This window comes from Sylvia atricapilla, chromosome 13, assembly GCF_009819655.1.
Source record: "Sylvia atricapilla isolate bSylAtr1 chromosome 13, bSylAtr1.pri, whole genome shotgun sequence".
NCBI lineage: Eukaryota > Metazoa > Chordata > Aves > Passeriformes > Sylviidae > Sylvia > Sylvia atricapilla.
In genome coordinates this window covers 19,702,621-19,722,212 of record NC_089152.1, presented here as the reverse complement: position 1 = coordinate 19,722,212, position 19,592 = coordinate 19,702,621, and the positions used below count along the sequence as shown (strand labels likewise).

General features: G+C 42.6%; 2 protein-coding genes across 2 annotated transcripts in view; one reads left to right on the top strand and one right to left on the bottom strand.

The window, feature by feature from the left end:
• The window catches only part of TMEM266 (transmembrane protein 266), a 58,986-nt gene extending 54,347 nt beyond the window's left edge, over positions 1-4,639 (top strand). The window contains exon 12 of the mRNA XM_066328755.1: positions 3,608-4,639. Coding sequence (XP_066184852.1) covers positions 3,608-4,170 — 563 coding nt within the window. The 3' untranslated portion in view covers positions 4,171-4,639. The remainder of the gene's footprint in view (positions 1-3,607) is intronic.
• Positions 4,640-4,806: 167 nt separating this feature from the next.
• Positions 4,807-19,592, bottom strand: part of ETFA (electron transfer flavoprotein subunit alpha) — a 29,403-nt gene continuing 14,617 nt past the window's right edge. Inside the window, exons 10-12 of the mRNA XM_066328763.1 lie at positions 9,162-9,227; positions 5,749-5,829; positions 4,807-4,904 (exon numbers count right to left, since the gene is read on the bottom strand). Of these exons, the coding sequence (XP_066184860.1) occupies positions 4,866-4,904; positions 5,749-5,829; positions 9,162-9,227 (186 nt within the window). The 3' untranslated portion in view covers positions 4,807-4,865. The remainder of the gene's footprint in view (positions 4,905-5,748; positions 5,830-9,161; positions 9,228-19,592) is intronic.

Genomic DNA, 19,592 nt, shown 5'->3' with positions numbered 1-19,592 from the left:
TATGTATAAAGATGTATGGATCTATACATAGGTGTAGAGTATGTAAAAAGGGAAAGGTGTGAGGGACCATGTCTGTGAATATACATACATACCTAATGCAGGGGTCTGGACGTGTGTGTGTTCACATATAGCAACGATGTGTTTCATATGTATATCCCTTAGACATTCCACATGTGTCTACAAAGATACTCATATACGTGTGTGTGTGTAAGCTATAGAGAGATATACATTATATTCTGTATTACAGGGCAGATAAACACACATATTCCCCTTTGTCTGTATGGATACATGCATATACAAAACTGGGGGGAATACCCTGTATATACCTATGTATTTTATAGTGTGTGTAGAGACAGAGAGATACATACACAAGTATATGGTACTATTTATAGATGTATATCCACATAATATACATTGAGATACATTAAAAGGGGGGGTTATATAATTTTATATGTATAGTATGTATCATTGGTATTATGTATAATTTATTATATATGTATATCCTTACATCTGCAGTCCCTGTGTATGTACACACAGATTTATAAATGTGTGTATACATATATATATCTGTATGTATGTATACATTGTGGGGGGGTTCTGTTTAAGGGGAGCAGAGTGTATTTATTATTGTGTGTTCCATGTATCACAAGTCCTTATGTCTGTATGCTGTATTTTATAGGGGACTCTTCATCCATATATACGTTGCCTGTATGTCTACAGATGACTGTGTGTGTTGTATATAATGAGCAGATATATACAGGCATATCCTATTTACTTCAAGATGTGTGTGTATATATACACACAGCCCTTGATATTAAGCTCCATTATACAGATAGCAATAAAGATATATCTGAGTTCTCAACTAAAAGTACAATGTATTTTTAATATATATTAATATGTACATGCATCTTCTACATAAATATACACCCATAGAGAGGCAGGATCTTTTTTATTTAGTAATAATTATTTATATTTAAGGGGTGGGTTATGTATTATAGTGTATACATGTGTATATATATGTGTGTGCAAAATACACTGTATGAGCTTATGTATGCACATTTTGCCCATATCTTTATGGAGAAATCTAAAGATTATGTGTATAAAAAAGTGAGAGGGGAAGAGAGGCTGCCTCTATGTAGCAATGTATTCTGTAGAATATGTATATGCATGTATATACAGGTGTACAGCACTGTTTGTAGATTTCTCTCTCTATGCCCTCTGAATACCTGTAATAATCTCTAACAAGCTGGATGTGTATATACACATCTCACTGGCTATGCTATATATATGCATTATATATAACATGTATGTCTCTGGGTGTGCAAGTATAGCTATAATGCATATCTGATAATACACTGTCTGTGTATGTACACATGGTCTGTGCATTTCTACAGAAAGGTGTGGCTGTGTGGTGCAAGTGACAATTGTGTGGCATTAAAGAGGGGACTACACAGTGCATCTGTAAAATGTCTGCATATTCATAGGTATAATGTATTATTATAGGGGGCTCGTACACTACAGCATGTGTGCATGTATGTGTGAAATAATATAGGGACACACACATGCTCCCCATATCTGTATGGAGAAATCTATGCAAGTATAGATTATGTGGATTTAAATTGGGGCAGGTGCATATTGTATTACGCATAGATCTATGTGTGTATGTATACATCCCCATAATAAACTTCGCTGTTTGTATAAAGGTGTATGTATATAATTTAAAACATGTATAAAGATTGGGGTATCATATATAGCTACAGTGTTATACATGTATTATGTGTATATCTTAAATTGATACATGTGGGTTTTATATATCCCTGTCTATACAGTCCAGATTTATATATACACACCAGAGGACATAAATATTTATACACAAAGGTAAGCATACGTGTGTAATTGTATACATTCTATTTAAAGAGTAACAGTTACATTTTCAAAGGGGGAGAACAACAACTATGTCCTGTAGATAGTACGTACATTTTTATATAGTTATGCATGTATATACACAGATACATATGTAAAAAATAGATGTATAGGTGCATATGGGACTTGTAAATGTAGGCACAGCTCTTTCCCATACCTGTATGTTTAAATCTATATATAAAGATTAAGTTAGGTGCATATAAAATTAGGTTGGTAAGAGACTGTAGATTCACCTGTGTGTTATATATACATGTGTCTGCACATGTATAGTGAGAGGTACGTGTAATATATCCATAATGTACTTGGGGAAGCTGTAAAAAGATACATGGTTACATGTGTGTGTGTACATATACATATTTATGTAGATACATATACATAAAGACACTATAAGGGGGGGGGAGGGGGTGCTCATGAACAGGTAAAATGTATTCTGTATATCCCTGTAACTATGGTCCCCAGCCATACACACAGTGAGAAATCTATGTAATCTATGTATTTATATATAAAGGTAAGTAAACCCCTGTGTGACAGCACAGGTGTGTTCTATTTATAGATAATAATTCTATGTATTTAAAGGGGAGGCATGTATTGTCTGTATAGGATATGTATTGTACTGTATCATGTATGGATCTCCCTGTAGTCTAAAGTCTAAAAACATGTTTATAAATAGCTATGTAAACACAAAGGGATAGATTCATGTATAGGTATCATCTCTTACCTATATATCTAGCCAATAAATACACATACACCTTCAGAGAAATATGTGTACATTTCTATAGAAAGCTAGAGGGGCTGTATATATTTTATTTAATGGTAGAGAAGTGTCTTTCAAGGGGACACTAAATCTTGTGTGTGTCTAACAGAAGGGCTGTGTACCATGTATTCTATATTGGGCTCACACAGACGTAATTCCTCATCTCTGTATATAAAGAGCACACACATATAAAGTGGGGTGGGGAGAGAGTGAGAGACTGCATCTGTACACCTGTGTATTGTATGTAATAAATGTATGTGTGCTTGTGTATGTATATACAGGGATGTGGCGTTAGGTATGGCTGTATAGGTCCTGCCAGTATATAGCAGGAGACACATAAAAGGCATGTGTTTGTAATTTGAAGACTGTCTTCAGAGTGGAGGTTGTATTCTTATGTGCAGGTATAAATGTGTGTGTGTATTCCTATGGGTACACATACACACATATAGAAAAATGAGTACAATTTTCATACTGTTGTAGCAGTAGCTAATTCCGGGTATTTAAGGAAGGGACTGTGGCCTATCTGCCTGTCCATGTATCCATACAGGCATGATGGATTATAGATCAGTTCCTTATACACACATACACACCCCAATAGCTATGTAACTGAACCTCTGGTGTTTGGGAGTGACTATATAAACACACATTTAGGCATAGAGTTAGTGTTACAGCTGTGTATCCCTCTACAGCTGCTCCCCTATAAACACAGAGAGCTGGGGATAGAGAAAAGGGCTGTGGTACTGCATGTCTGTATGTGTGTATATATATATAGATAGATAGATAAGGGGGTCTATGTACTACAGTGTGTGTGCATTGCAGATGGCTTTTATACATCACTATAGGTACGGAGTGTTACACATGAGCTCTCTGTACCCTCTGCAGCCCGTCCCCGGGCGGGCTCTCAGCTGCCTCTGTGCTCTGTCCCTGCAGACAGCGGTGTCCCCGAGGCAGCCATCTGCGTGGTGACCACAGCCGCCATCGACGTGCACCGGCCCAACGTGTCCTCGGAGCTGTTCGCGGTGGAGGTGCCGCTGCGCCTGGGCAGCACGGGCACCTCGGCCAGCCTGACGTCCGGCAGCGCCTCGCGCTCCACCGTCAGCTCGGGCACACGGGGCTGCAGCGAGAGCAGCCAGACCCTGGGCTCGTCCCCAGACTGCAGCACGGCCTGCGAGGAGGCGGCCGAGGGGCGCGGGCAGCGCGTGGCCCACGCCGTGGTGCAGGAGCTGCTCTCGTCCCTGTCAGAAGAGGCGTGCCTGGCGCAGAAGGGGCTGGATCCTGTCAACCTGAAGCTGCCCAGCCCAGCCGGCTCCGCGGGGGCCAGCCCCGACCTGGGCCACCGCCTCAGCGTCTACAACCGCAGGAACCAGGAGAGTCTTGATGTCTTCCAGCTCAAGCCACTCCTCGACTGCCCCCAGGGCGCCCCAGTGATTGAAGAGAAGTACGGGGCGCTGGGACCCCCAGAGCCACGGCTGGGCAGGGTTCCTGAGGCATAGGGCCAGTGGGGACGCCCACGGAGCCACGCTCAGCACGTGCTGGCCCACGAGGCTGCCACGGGCAAGGTGGCAGTGCTGAAGACAACCTGTGGCATCTCCTGCAATGGCCACCAGCCCAGGGTAAGGCCAGTGCCACCTCTGCTCACCAGTGTCTGTGGCACATGACCTGCCACCAGCTCTGGGACAGCTGGGACCTACGGTGGCCATCTGGGAACAATGGACCTTCCAGCAGCCTTAGGCCAGTATGGACTCACAGTGCCTGGAAGGACAGACAGACTGTGCCGAGAACACCATGGAACTTCCACCAGTCCAGGGCCAGCACAGCCCCAGAGTGCCTGGGGGCAGGACAGAGCTGCTGGACAGCTTGGGCCCGAGCCTGGCTCCCCAGCTGGACCCCCAGCCTTAACCTGCCTGGGGCTGAGCATGGCTGGGAGAGGTGTGGAGACTGGAATAAACACTGACAAATACATACAGCCTCCTGCACTGTATCATTCTTGCTGCCTCCGCTTACCTGCCTTCCCTGTCTTGCTTTCTTCTACCCCATCACTTCATGTGCCATGCAACCGACCGCCAAAAAAAAACCCCAACAAAAACAAGTAATAACCATCCCAACACCACAGTGACCGACCCCACCTCTTTCCAGTAAAATCTTTTATTTGCCCTTACTCCACAGCGCCAGGTCCCATCACCAGCACTCACTTCTTCTTCAGGAGCTTCGTCATCTCTGGCACCGCCTGCAAACACCAGTGCCAGGGTAGTGCATGTTTCCCTCCGTCCCCCACAAACTGGCCCTGTGCAGTTCCCAGCCCTGCAATTACACTGCCCACCCTCGCACCCAGCACAGCACTCCAGGGGCTGTGGGTCACCCCAGCTCACAGCACTCCCCACTTCTCTCCTGCTGAATAAAGCCTCTTAATTATTTAAGAGAGCTACATTTCCATTAGGTGGAAATAATGCATTCGTACAAAATTTATTAAGGTAATTGTCTACATGGTGTTTCTTCAGAAAGTGACTTTGTCTCTGGCTTACAAAGAGGCCCGTGCTCACCACGGAGCCAGTGGGCATTATTTCAGGAGTGGCATTAAGTGCTGGCAGTTCCTGCCCGTGCCTCCACAGAGCCACGATGCTCCCGCCACTCACACGTGTGGCCGCACACAGGCAGTGACACACAGGCACTGGGACAGGGCTGGCTCAGGGCTCCAGGGGGAACTGTAAGCTCCTCTTGAGCATCAGTCAGTGAGGCAGCAAGCCCAGGCAGAAATAATCACACCTCCTGCCAACACTCTAATTCCAAAGTTTATGAAGCTTAAAAATTCACTCAAGCACCTATGTGCAGTTACTTCCAAAATGGTTCAACCTCAGGAAAGCAGAACTGAGGCAGGCTAGCTGTGACACAACCTACGTGCAGGGATTTGATTTTAAGCATGCAAATCATGACGTCAGAAAGCAAATTTTGGCAAATTTTTAAACAACAACCCAAACACCCTCACACAGACGTCATTGAGACTCATTAGATTATATTACATAAGCTTCTGTCAGCTCTCCCAGAGTTATCCTGCACATCAAGTTTAGCCTCACCTGAAATAAATCTGCTACCAGTCCATAGTCTGCCACTTGGAAAATTGGAGCTTCTGGATCCTTGTTAATAGCAACAATGGTCTGCAAGCAAAGTTAAAGCAGCATATGAATCTAGATACTGATCATCCTCTGGGGCTGGATTACAGGGGCACGTCTTAGCCAGGAAATGGGCTATATTCTCCTCAAGCCCCCAGAAGCAGAAAATTTATCTGGGCATATAATAGTTTTCCATCATAAAAACAAACAACTCCTTCCCTCCACATACACCACAATCCCCCTGAAAAAAAAAAAACAACCCAAAACCCACCCTTCCCTTCTCATCATACACATCTTTGCTATCCTTCCCTGTTGAAAAGCCTAGAAAAAAAACCACTGCAAAGGATTATCTGCCTATTCTAAGCTGCACCACTGCAGAAGTAACCTGGAGGCAGCAGCTACAACAAGCACAACAAAGGCCTCTGTACTTACAGTGGGACACAGCATTTACTTTGTCACACAGCAGAAAACAGCACAACAAATCTCAAAACAGTGACCCAGAAAATGTCTTGGTTTAAGCTCTGCCATACATTGAATCATCCTTAACTGCCTGTGACAGCTTCCAGCAAGGGAAGCATGGGGGGTGTCCTCACCAAAATCTGCAACAGGATGGGGAGCACTCCGCAGAGGAAGGGAAAGGAACCCCAGAGCAAAGGCAGAAGCTCCCAGAAGGAGCCTTACACCCAGAAGGGGCCCAGAGCACAGCACGGGGGCAGTGCCTGCCCACCTCCACACTGCCCATGGGAACAATGGCTGGGGGCAGCTGTAGCCCACCAGGCAGCTGAGGCACTCCCTGCCACACCCAGGGAGCCACACTCCATGTGTCTGTTTTACTCCCTCCACTCACAGTCCAACCAAACCAATGGCTCGGTGAGCAGGGGCCTAGTGGCAGTAACTCAAAGAGAAAAGTTTACAAATCGTGGTTTTCCTGACACCCATTTGTCCCCTGAGAGGCCCTGTAAAGGCCCCCATACTATACATGCATGCAAGCAGGCACTGCCCCTGCCCTCTGGCCAGCTCATAGCCATGGATGTGCATGTGCTGCAGCAATGCTGCCCTCGACATGTTCTCCCCAGAGCTGTATTGGTTTTACTTCAGTTACCCCTGTTTGCAAATGCAGCCCCCCTCCGATGAGCTGCAGTGCAGGAATCAAATCCAGGCTGTGATCCCGGAGGGTACTGGCCCACTAGAGACTTTCTCCCACCCTCCTGAGGCCCTGCCATTCCTTGCAGAACCATCCACTGGCTTGATACTGAGGCCCAGCCAAGGCCAGCAGTCCGTGACACCACAGGGGCTGCCAGCTCTGTCCTTAGCACAAAAGTAATTTAAAATTTGATTGTAAAACTGTCCAAAGCTTTGGTTTAACAGCCTAGTCCTTCCTTTTCCTCCTTTAGCTAAATTAACTTCAGTAAGATTTGGTTCCCTACCTCATTGCTAACTCAGGTAAGCAGCAAAGTATCACCTTGCTCACAACAGAACTCTGTGAGTTAAATCTCTGAGCAAAAAAAGACAGGGGAACTCTCATGAGGGAATCAGAAATAAGGAAAGAAAGCAACAATTCTCCAGGTCTCCTCAAAAGCTGCATTTTCTACCTTGGTGTAAAAGAACAAATAAATTATACATTTCACTTGGTAGAAAGCATCTGATTGCTTTGGAAAACATATCCTGAAGTGTACAAGTTCACCATGCCAGATAATTCAGAGTGCTGAGGGAGGACAGGGGAAGTGCTAGAGAGCTCCCATGGCTGCAAAATTCTTTGTTTGGGAAAACTGGATCTTTTCCATAACTACCCCATCTAAATGCTTTAGCTAAAAGGAAGGCAGAGCACATTCCAAATATGAGTAACTAAATCTTAGTTCTACAAGACACACATTAGCTTACATTAAAAAACCTGAGGTATGGGAGAAATGGAGGGGTTAAATAAGCACCTCATATCAACAAATTTCATCTGTCCTTATTTCTTACAGCAGATTACCTCAAAATATCAAAAATGCCTTTGGAGAAGCCATAAAAGCTGGGATTTTGCTGTTAGAGTATAGGATAGTATCACCACTCAGTGTTCTTGTAACAAAGGAAATTCTGGCACTTCATGTCAGAGGTTCCCAGTGCTGCTGGCAGCCTTAACTGAGATAAAGCAGCAGATAAACACAGAGTGAGTCACATCAAGTCTTTATGCAGCTTCCAATATCCAGTTGTCAGTCAGTGGCTGCTGCTCATCCCACCTGCCCATCTCCTCTCTCAGCCAAGGCCACAGCTGGAGCCTCAACTCCAAACAAAGCCACTTGTGCCACGGTGTGCCAGCACAGTGGTGGCTGTGGCTGCAGTGCTGTGCCTGGACTCTGCCTCTGCTGCACTGCAAGCACCAGACACTGTGGCAGTGCTGTTCCACCAAAGCCCCTGGGAATACACTGCCACAATTCCCACTTCTCAGGAGAGATCTTCACCCCTGCCCATCACACACCCCTAACAGTTTGAATTTTGGTGGGTTTTTCTCCACTAATGCTAACACCACTGGAGTCCCTGCTTTTAGAAAGCTTATCATTTCCTCCCCCAAAATACTTACATAATACATAAGAAAAGAAAAAGGTAAGAAAGCAGAGATCATCCCACCACACAGGCTGGTTTGTGAGGACAATTACCAGTCACAAACTCACTGGTCTGGGGCTGGTTAAACACAAGAAACCACCTGCTAACTTTTGCAACCCTTTTCCTCAGCTTTTATAAACTATTCAAAGTTTGTAGCTTGGTTAAGTTCATTCCCCAAAAGTAGAAAAAAATATATCCTTTTTAAAAAACTACTGTGGGAGGCATGACCTTCAGTTTTTGATATCTGGCATTTGATAGTATCAATCAGCAGGTAACTCTGCTCCTCTTGTTTAAACACTGCCCTGTGGGCCAAACTGGCAATTCCAATTTTGGATTATATGCTTTGGCAGCTAATGAGTTAAACCTTTTAAAGTTTTACTGCCATTTTATAGCAGGTTTCCATTTGAATGGCTAAATGCAGGAATGTTGGAGACATCTTTTACTTTATGGAATAGTAAGTTCATAATTCAAATTGTGCATTGTTATGCATGAATTAATATGTCATAGTCTGGAATAAAGGCAAATGGAACTATTGTATAGAATTCAGGCATATGTGCTTTGGGTTGTGTTTTCTTAAGCAAAATCCATTAGCTGCTTCCACTGATCACTCTGGGTTGTAGTGCAAAGGTTTTTCTACTGTGTGAGATGTTTTGCTACAGTATCTTTCTTTTTGTCAAGAAGTGTTTTAAACAGCAGAAAATACAAAAACCATCTAAAGCATTGATGCAAAAGCAAGGGAGTCAAGTCATTTCCTTCCTCAAAAATCTTTCCTAGACTCCACCTTCACATACCTTGCTGTCTTTCATTCCAGCCAAGTGTTGGATTGCTCCAGATATTCCCACAGCAATATAAAGTTCCTAGAAAAACAAGAGAGAGACATTTTTGGTCCCCACACCACAGTCTCAGTAAGCTTTCACAAACCTTAATCCAAATCAATTACATACAGCAGTTTTTACATTACAGTAGTTTTCTAAACTAAAGGCAGCTGATGATTGGTGCTCTTCCCCACCGGGGATGCAATGTGACTGCAAAAGGAGAATCCCAAAGGAGCATCTAGCAGAGACAAATTAGGGAAAAAAATAAACCAAGTCTGCATCAAAAACATAGAACACTGCTCAGCTGAAGGCCAGAGCAATCCATGTTATCCATGAGCCTGCAGATTCCCAGTGCAAATATTAAGGAAGATGCAGTTGCCCTAAAGATGCAGTTGCCCAAAGAGCGAACCAAGGCTTTTGTTCAAGGCCCCTCAGAGCCTTTACCTAAGACAGAATGCTCAAAGCTGAAATTCAGCTGTTGGGCCTTTGAAGGGTTCCCTATAGAGCAGGATAAACCTTTGAGGTAGCCAGGTGGGCTAGTGCACTGCCCACCTGCAGTTTGTGTTCCTCACCCCAACCCTCCACGTTCACATGGCCTTGAAGCCTTCCTTCCCTACTCCCACACAGAGTCCAGAAGGTACACCAACAGCTTTACACTTTGTGACTCCCAGTTTCACAGCTCCAAAGAGTCTCACAGTCAAAAGAGATGAAAATGTAAAGGCAAATAGATGTATATCAGCTGTTTCATTCACAGCTGAAAACTACTACTTCTCCTGGGGCTGAAAGTCATCCACTCTATCATCTATCAAAAACAAAGGGTTATTTCAGTTCCCTGACAGTTTTTCCAGGAGCACAAGTCCAAGCAAGCAGTCAGAACTGTACTCTTTAGCTAACTAATATTACAGAAGAAAACTAAAGAAAACTAAAGAAAACTGCTTTTCACCAACTCATTCAATACCAGAAAATTAACACGTAAGTTTAATTAGGGGCTCATCTATCAAAAGCAGTCAAAAGGTGGTACTTCACACATGCTTACAAAAGACACAGCCTCAAATACTAACATAATTTCTCTTTTAAAACTACTACGGGTATTTCATATCTAAGGAAATATAGATCTAATTTAACTCAATACTGGAGGGCCACAGGGTGGGTAAGAGGGTCAAAAACTATCTTACCACTTGTGCAGCTGAAACTGCATTACAGTTAAGTGGCTTTCAGCATGGCAGAGCCAAGCCCAGCTCTGGGACGTGCACAGACCTACAGAGGGGAGCAGCAAACAAAGGTATGAGAGACCAGAGGCTTCTGCCACACAGGCCTCAGAGTCATGCCATCAGTTAAAGAAAAATGGGAAGATTTCTTTCTGGTTTCTACAGTTAGACTCTGCTCACTATATTGTTTTCTAAATAGGAATAGATAAATGAAATTTATGAAGTCTTTCTGTATTTTTATATAAAAACTCTCTCCTGCAAAAACTGAAAGGGAGAGGAAATAAAGCAGAAACAAAGTCTTTCCTATCAAAAAGGCTTCCTTTGAAATTGAAACATGGAATCTAGTCCATGTACCTCCACAAAACCATACAGCCAGTGAACACACTCAGAAACATCTTGGCCTCAGCAGGCTTTTACCAAGTGGATTACTATTAGAGGTCAATCCATTTTAACCACAGCTGCAATGTAACATAATACGTCCACATTAGAACTCACAGTAAGAATGCAGTATTTTAATTATACCAAATAAAAGAACAGATGTTGTGGGAGAAATTATTCTAACATCATGCTGTCTTTAATACAAGCTCTTTTTAAAGACACATTACCGTAATTTGATTTTTTTTGGAGCAATTCATTAAGTGCCAGTCATCCAGACTACCAGATACTCTTATCAGTCTGCTTAACATTGTGAAGTTCAATCTTTGGAAAGAATCCAGCTAACCAGGAGCCAGATGCCTATGAATATATTCTATTAAAATATCTAGGAAAGACAAGGATGTTTCATTAAAAGGACATTTGTAAATCACCAGGCTTGTCTAAAAGCATTTATTGTACATCTAGGCCATGGCCTTCCAGGTTATGTGCTTTTGGCTCCCTGGTTCACAAAACTGGTCCTCTAACCCTGACAGGAGAGCACCTCAGCAGTGTTTTCATACAGAGAACACACAGGACAGCACGGTTCTTACCAACACTTCCATTTTAATCATAGTTTTAATCTATTCTGCAATTCAGTAGGAGGGACCCAAAGGACCCACAATGTCTAAATGATAAAGCTTCAGGACATTTCACTACCATCCTGAAGAGAATTCAACTGGTCATCCAGAGCCAACACAAAGCATTGAGAAATTCAAATCTTTATTTATTTTCAGACTAATAACCTTGTTTTGATATTTTGAAATCACTAACTTCTATCAGGCCTTTTGCTGAGTCCTGTCATTGCTGTGCCAGAGTTGAAAGTGCCAGGTCAGGACTGTAGCCCCAAGCCCTGTGAAGCAGGTGAAGGAGGGAAGCAGAAAGGAGCTGGGTAGCCCAGGGCAAAGTCCCTTCCAGAGTGTGCTGGGCCATGGCAGCACAGAGCAGCAAGCTCTGCAAGGAGCTCAGGGTCCTCCTTCAGAACAGATACAAGGCACAGAACAGATGAATCCAAGTCTGGGTCACACCTCTCAGGAGCCAGACATACCAACTTCAACTTCATGTTTCTGGAACCCTGGAAGTGGCTCTAATTACTGCTGTCAGGCAGCTGATCCAAGCCCCCAGTTACAGGCACTGACAGCAAAGTCCAGGACATGGAATAGCATTTATCAACTCCCCAGTACTGGGCACAGGCAGATTTTCACTGAAGGGCTGCTGCCAGCACTGTGCCACAAGAGTACAGGCAACAAAACAGCACACACACATTTCCAGACCAAAGGGTTCACAGCACTGTGAATGAATGAAGTGCCAAAAGCTACTGAAGTCAAGGAAGTGCAAGTTTTGGTGGTATACAGACTTGACATTAGGTTAGGAAATTGTCTTGGTTCTCAGTAACTTCATTTCACAGGAAATACTGTACAAGTATCACAGCCATGCCACAAATATTTTTATGAAGTTGTTGGCAGACATTAGCACAGGGAAAGGACACCAGAGAAGAGAGCTGATGGCAAGGAAGAGCAGGATGGAGGGAATACAGGACACTGAATGCACCAAACAGTTCAGACTGTGCAAAGCAGAGGACAGGAAAGCACCTTGAGGAAGTACCAACACTCCAGATGTGCTGCTGCTGGAAGGGCTCAGTACATCAGTAATGGGCAGATGTGAAGGGGGGGCACCAGCACCCACGAGGCTTCCCCAAGGACAACAGCAGCAGCCCAAGGTGACTGCCAGCAAACTGGCACATGGATCAAGAGAGCTTTCTTTGCTACACAATGTCCTGCACAGCTCCAGAGGCAGACAGGACCCTGACAGAGACCTCCAAGTTTATAAGCACAGATTTGCATCACAACCACCCTAAATAAACCCCACAACTCCCAAATCTATCCTATTCAAAGTCAAGATTCCAAATCAAAAATCCGCCTTCTCAGTTGCTAGCTAAAGTATTCATCTAGACTTATATTTCTCCACTAGAAATGACCACGTCAGTCATTACATGCTGATCATTAAAATGGAAAAACAATCCTCCTTAGTCATTCCCTAAACTCTGTTTCTGCTTCAGACATACCCAACTTCTACACAGGCAGGCTTCACATGCACAGATCTGCACGTGGGGCTCCAGAATCCAGCAGCTAGTTACATGCTGTTTGGATAAATGCAAGGGGTGCTGCATGTGGATGATTGCAATTACTGATATACCAATGCCATTATTTCCCTGTGCGTAGAGACTCTTGAAATTATTTATAGAATAATTTGTGACATATATTACTTCATTTATACTTACAAGAATATTTAAGTATGCCTTAGGCTGCCTTGGAGCAGTTAAGGGACATTCGCTTAGGAAAACTACAAGAACAGTTTTTATTTCAACTTGCAGAGCCTTTGAATGGTGCTGTGACAGACCACAGGGCAGCCACAGGTGCCCCACAAGCTGAGGTAGCTACTTTGCAAGCATGTTGTCAGCTGCTATTGATTTTTATGACAATTTTGAATTATGCTGAAAACCTCCAATGCACATCCATTTATCATCCTACTAATGGCATGCCTTTAAACAAGGCCAGTTTAATAAACCCCTCTAGCATAAACACTATTTTTTAAAGGCACCTCAGATATTTTATTTTCTTTGCAAGAGTGAAAGGACAATGGAATTAGAAAGAAATCTCTGTGATCAAAATTGCTTTGTACAAGAGATTCTTTCCAATTACAAGCTATTAAGCCAATAAAATATTTTCTGGCTTGACAGTAGTTCATCTCTGTTACACTGTGTATCACACACTTGTCCAGTACATGAGGCAGCTCAACCCACTCCATTCAAAAAGCACACATCACTAAACTAGAGCCCAACTACAGTTTCTTTTTCACTTTAAGAACCTTTGATCAGTCAAGCTGTGTAATTACTCTTAAGCATGGTTAGGGTGTCTGCTGGAGTGCAGGGCCATACAGCAAAATTTTTCCCCCCTCTCTCCAGGGAAAAGCACATCAATTGCTTTCAGCTAAATGCACTCACATATGAATATTTTAGTACAATTTAATGTTTCTGCACCAACCCCAAAGGAGCAGAGCATCAATTTGTGAACATAGTTTTCTTGGAGTTAAAAGCTACACTGGATAATGCAGGATGAAAGGGATTGTCAATCCTCAGCTTTTTAGCAAGTCAGAGAAAGGCAGTCTGTAAATTCAGTCCCAGCTGCATACAAACAGCTCTCCAAAGTTTGCCACCATAAAGCTACTCTTGAACAATAGTGAATTAGCAGAGGAGATATTCCAAAAACAATTTCCCAAGCACAGTTGGTTTTCCCAATGCTATCCCCATCTGCTACCTACCTAAGAGCCCCAGCCATTTATACCATGCAAAGTGCACCTGCTGGTCTGTTAATAACACCACAAACCTGATGGACAAATAACACATTCCTACAAAGCACTGAGCTGAACAGAGCAGGAATTATGTACCATGCTTTTGAAGAGAGAAACCTTGGTATCTCAATATTCCCTTGTATGTGCAACAAATGAGGAAGTAATTAAGATCTTAATTGATAAGCAGAGTAGAACATTTTCATAAGAAAATCTAGACAAGAGGAGTGACAATTCTCATGCCAAGGGAACTAATTAGTTTGTTCTGTTGTTAGTAATTTTAGGTAAGAGCTACAGAAGAAAACTACTAGAGAAGAAGAATACTAGAATAAAATATGCCTTGTTTGACTTTCCTTATGCTTCCTCACAAGAGAGTGAAAGGAAACAGCAGATAAGATAATCTGAACATGCAAAGGATCCCGAAGAAAGCAATGGGAAAGAACTCTCAAGGACAATTAGCATCTACCTATTAAAAAGAAATACAAAACACAGGAATTATCTAAATGATGTGATACTGTGCCTCTCCCTTCCTGCTACTCCCAAAGCGAAATGACAACTACTAAGTGCCAAAAAGCCACTCACCACAGTGAAAGGGATGCCCAGTAAAACAGTGAGAGAACAGAGAAGGCACAGAGAAAGGATCCCAGCCTCTTGGAGAGGGGGAGCAACAAGAATTCCAGCATTCTTCCACAGCTTTGTTGCCTTTCAAGTGAACCAACATCTCACTCTTCAGTGTCTCAACTGAAGATGCACCTCTAACACACCTATTTTCCTCTCATTATTACTGTCAATTCCTGACAGTTGTAAATCTGCCTCCCTTTTGAAGTTCCTTCAATCTATTATAGCCAAAGAGATCTTCTAGCATGAAAATAAAGCTGGAGCAGTGAAGCCAAGCAGTTTCCTCCTGGCCATCATATCAGACCTACACTGAACTCCCCTCTGCCTTCCCCACATGAGGTTTCTCAGCACATGCCACCTGTATTCTGTGCAATCATATCACATTTCTAGCATAATCATTTAATCCAGTGTCAATTATTCCTACATCACATATTTCCTAACTTGTGCCTTCCTGAGTTTTCCACCTCAGTTTCTTGCGATGTTAGTGTTTTGTATCCAATATTGAAAGCAACAAGACAGCAGCAACTGAACACCTTAACATAAAAAATGAAATTAAAAAAAAAAAAAAAAAAAAGAGAAAGTAGTTTTGCCAGCTAGGAAATCCTACAGCAGAAACTAAGGCAGTTCTAGAGTTAGACCATGAAAGAGCACTAATTTTAGAAGAGTGAACATTTAAACTCTGAAGAGAATAAACTAGAAGGACACCTTTCAGGCAGCAGCTGATCCTTCACAAGGCCAGAGGGTAACAATATACACACATGCTTGCCAAGAAAAGCATCTCTCAGTGTCACAGAGGTTCTGGCTCTTTTCTCAGGACAAGAAGCTGAGTGTGAGATAATCCCAGTAACAAACCCACCTTCCTCCTAAACCTGAGGGAAGGACATAGTTATTTAGAACAGGCTGCAAGGGAAAACCTGGGAAACCGTGGGAACAGTTTGGGCATTCAAAGATTGCTGCCTAGTGGCACTGCAGGGTAGGACTCCCCACCTGGATCGTGGATGCTGCTCCAGAGGGCAGTGTCCAGGTCCCCCCAGCAGCCCTGGGAATGCACCTTCCCCAGCCCAGCTGCCTCAGTGGCACTGGGGCCCATCAGTGACCATCAGTCCCCCCAACACCTCCTTCTGAACTGCAGAGCCCACACACCCCAGGAAAGGTTTAGAGCAGTTCCTTGCCTTTTCTCACAAGTCAGAGTTTATTTTTGGGTTGAATATCAATCAGACAAATTGCACAAGTTCCTGAGAAAGATTACATACTGCTTTGCACGTTAGAAATGTTGCTAATTATGCCTTGGGTAAGGAAAGCTAATACTGAACTAATAAATTAAGCATTCATGTTCCATTTACAAAAGTTTCAAAAAACTAAGAAAACCACTTTCTTTCGTTCCTTCTTTCTTCTCCACATCTCTTTTGTCCTTGTTTCTTTTTTTTTTTTTTTTTGTCGTTGTTTCTCTATAAACATGAGAGAAAGAACTGGAAAGACTTTTACTGTGGAAACTAACACACCTGACTATTTGAAATTTCTCCTCTAAATACAGCAGTTACTCTGATGTAATGGTGGTAGGCTTGATTTCTGTAGGGAATTTAGTATTTTGTAACTGGATATACTCAGCTAATATTTAGTAGTAGGCACTCATAGGAAGGATATTTTTATCCAAAACCAGCTAATTTGAACATTCTTACAAAGGCTTTTTCCTTAAACAGAAACTACATGCAGTACTTAACCTGAGGATCGAATTTCATTTTTCTGCAGAACACCTGCATATAAGAAAGAGTGGAAAAAGCTGGCTTCTAACTGTAAAATATATGCTAAAATGGTTGCTATTGATTAAAGAGACTGAATATACTAAATTGCTTTCTTTAATTAGGAAGAAAATATTTTATATTTTAATATATCCACTTATGTATAAAAATTTCCTTCCTTCCATCTCATCAAGTAATACAGATCAACCTTCTCTTTCATAAGACAGAATGTTCAAATAGGAGCTGCAATCACCTGAAATCAAGAGGTTAAAAAAAAAGGTACTAACAGAAACAAAAATAATACACTGAACGTTTGAACCAGACTAAAACTGTACAAAAGAAACATTGCCAAAGACCCAACAATATGCATAAACACCAACATGAACAAAACCTTGAAGTTTAACAGTCCAAGGCTACTTTGGAAGAGCAGATGTGCTGTGTAGAACCAGGGCTCAAACAGACCCAAGGTGAAATCTGTGCTCTTTAATTAACTGCAGTCTTCCATCACTGAAGTCAAATGAACTCCAGCTGTTCCCTGGGTGGCACTGTGTTTGTGTATTAACACCTCAGCACTCCAGAACACTACTGTGCCTGTGAGGGTCTCAGGTCCTGTCACACACTCTTAAAAACTGAAGCCAGTCACAGAATTATGAAGGACTGAGGACCAAAACCAGCCTTCCTTCCCCAAACCCAAAACTGAAGGCACAGGGGAAGAAATAAGCAGCCCTTTCAGACCATGATCTTATTACCCAGCAAAGAGCACAAACACACCCCAGCAGTCACACAGAAAAAGTAGAAGCACCTCCCCTCTTCCTGAGCTTGCAACTAACCCTTGTCCCTCTGTAGTCTCCAAGTGACCCCATTCCAGAGTCCTGGAAAACAATGCATTCCAGTCCTCCACTGAGACTGGGCAAGAGACTATTAATAGAAGTGTAAGAGCATACACTAAGATACTTTCCCATCAGAAGCCAACAGCTGCACAAGAGAACATGCATGGCTCCAACTCTGAGAGTTTCTTGTATCTGAGACTCTTCCCCTGCTTAAAACCCACACACCTAGAGGGCACACACCATGTCAACTCAAAACTGAACACAAAATTCAGCTCTCAGCTGCTCCACCTGGCCAGTATTCAGACCTGCTTTGCAGTTCTCCAGACAGAACATCACAAGCTCTCCCTGAACTGATACCAGGCACGTCTCATACAGGGAGAAAGCAGCATCTTCTGAGAACTGCTAAAATAGCCAGCATCATCTTGACCTGACCAAAAAACCTCAGTTCTTCTTCAAGTCAACTCTATTTTCCACTGCAGAGAATAATTTTCTAGCTGAAGTACCAAAAAGACAGTGAAGTAGAATTAGGAATGTTAAATTAAGAATTTGCAGCTTTCAACTGCTTCATATTTAAGATGCCTGTCCAGCACATTGAAAAATCAAAACCTCTAGTCAGCAATTCTGTGGGCTTAGTATCAATTCAACTTGCACTTTCATTACAATTAACATTTAATATTTGCAATATTTCTACAGCACTGAATGCTATCCTTACACGTATTTTAAGGTCCAGACTAAATGTCTGAAATTTGAAAGAAGAGACATGTAATTTCCAGTACTCTGCACAACTCACTATCTAATAAACACTTGCTAAGAAGTGAGATGAGAGAAATGCATCAGCCTGCAGACAAATAGATGGAGCACTATGCAATTGTGCCAATTCAGATCATTTATGACACCAGAGTTCAACATTCATTCATCAGTCCTGACTAAAGGCTATTTAACAATCCTCTAGAAGAGGACAATGACAACATGGATGTGATCCTATGATGTGGTTTTATGTTCTTATGACTCTCACATGTTGCTATGGGCCATCTGTGGCAAAATATAGCATTGCATCATCATCAAAAACCAGCCTTTTTCATTTCAACGTAATTGTTTATACACCCTTGACTCTGGAAAGAATGTTCATTGTTGAGCCTTAACACACCAGAGCTGAGCTGTCTTCAAATTAATATTCTCCACCTCATTAGCAGACATCTGGGTAGTGAAGAACTAAGGATGGTTAGTCTCATCTTGTGCCCTTTCAAATTACACACTTAAATGACACTTAGCTTATACCCTGGTAAGCAGAAAGAGTTGAGGTTGCATTTATAATCCACAGAACCTCCCAATTTCCTTACACAGCAGAGGTTAATATCACTGCTATCAAGATTCTGGAATGACCTTGGTCTTATCAGTAGGTCTACTTCTCAGAAGGAGTGTTTTGTAGCAGTTGGTTATCATATAGATTTACAGGTTTAAACACCAGCATGCCTAGATATAGCTCCACTCAGCCCCACAGGGTTATCATCAGATGGCAAAAAGTAGCAAACATCCCTACCCACAACTCATGACAGACGAATTCAGAAGCATGAAACATCTTGTTCAAGAAAATCCAGCAGAGTTGACAACAGACTCACAAGTTCCTGTCTTTGACATCCAAGTATTACTCTATCCAGCTGGATGTATTTTACTAGAAAAATAATGGTCATGGATTGAATTTCTTAAATTTGCAGCAATGGCAAAGGCAAAACATTTCAGGATCCTGTGAAGCCTTTGAACACACAGAGCTTTTTAGTATTATTTAAAGTGTTATGGTTTGGTAAATGCAGCAATTGAAATATGCTGAGTTTCAGCTCACTCTTCCCTTTTGGCCTCATTAAGCCATGAACAAGTTAAAAATTGCCCCTTGATGCATTCTGTTGCCATACACAAAGAGCTGCATACTGAGAAGCAAAACCTTTACTCCACTGTGGAGCTCAGTGTACCCCTGACAGATCATCACATCTCACTAGAGGATCTGCCCCACACTGAGGTGAGCTACATTTGTACTTCACTATTTACAAACATTCAAATGTGCTTTATCTCACTGCAGTTTTCCTTGTATGTCCTCAGATCATAAGGAACAGTGAAAGAAGCCTCAGACTTCTGCACGACAGAAAGCCCCACACAGACACAAAAAGACACAGAAATCAGTTCCCTGTGATACTGGGATGCAGAAATAGCAGAAAACGATATGCACCGTGTTATTGCCCACTATTAAGCCATTCAGAG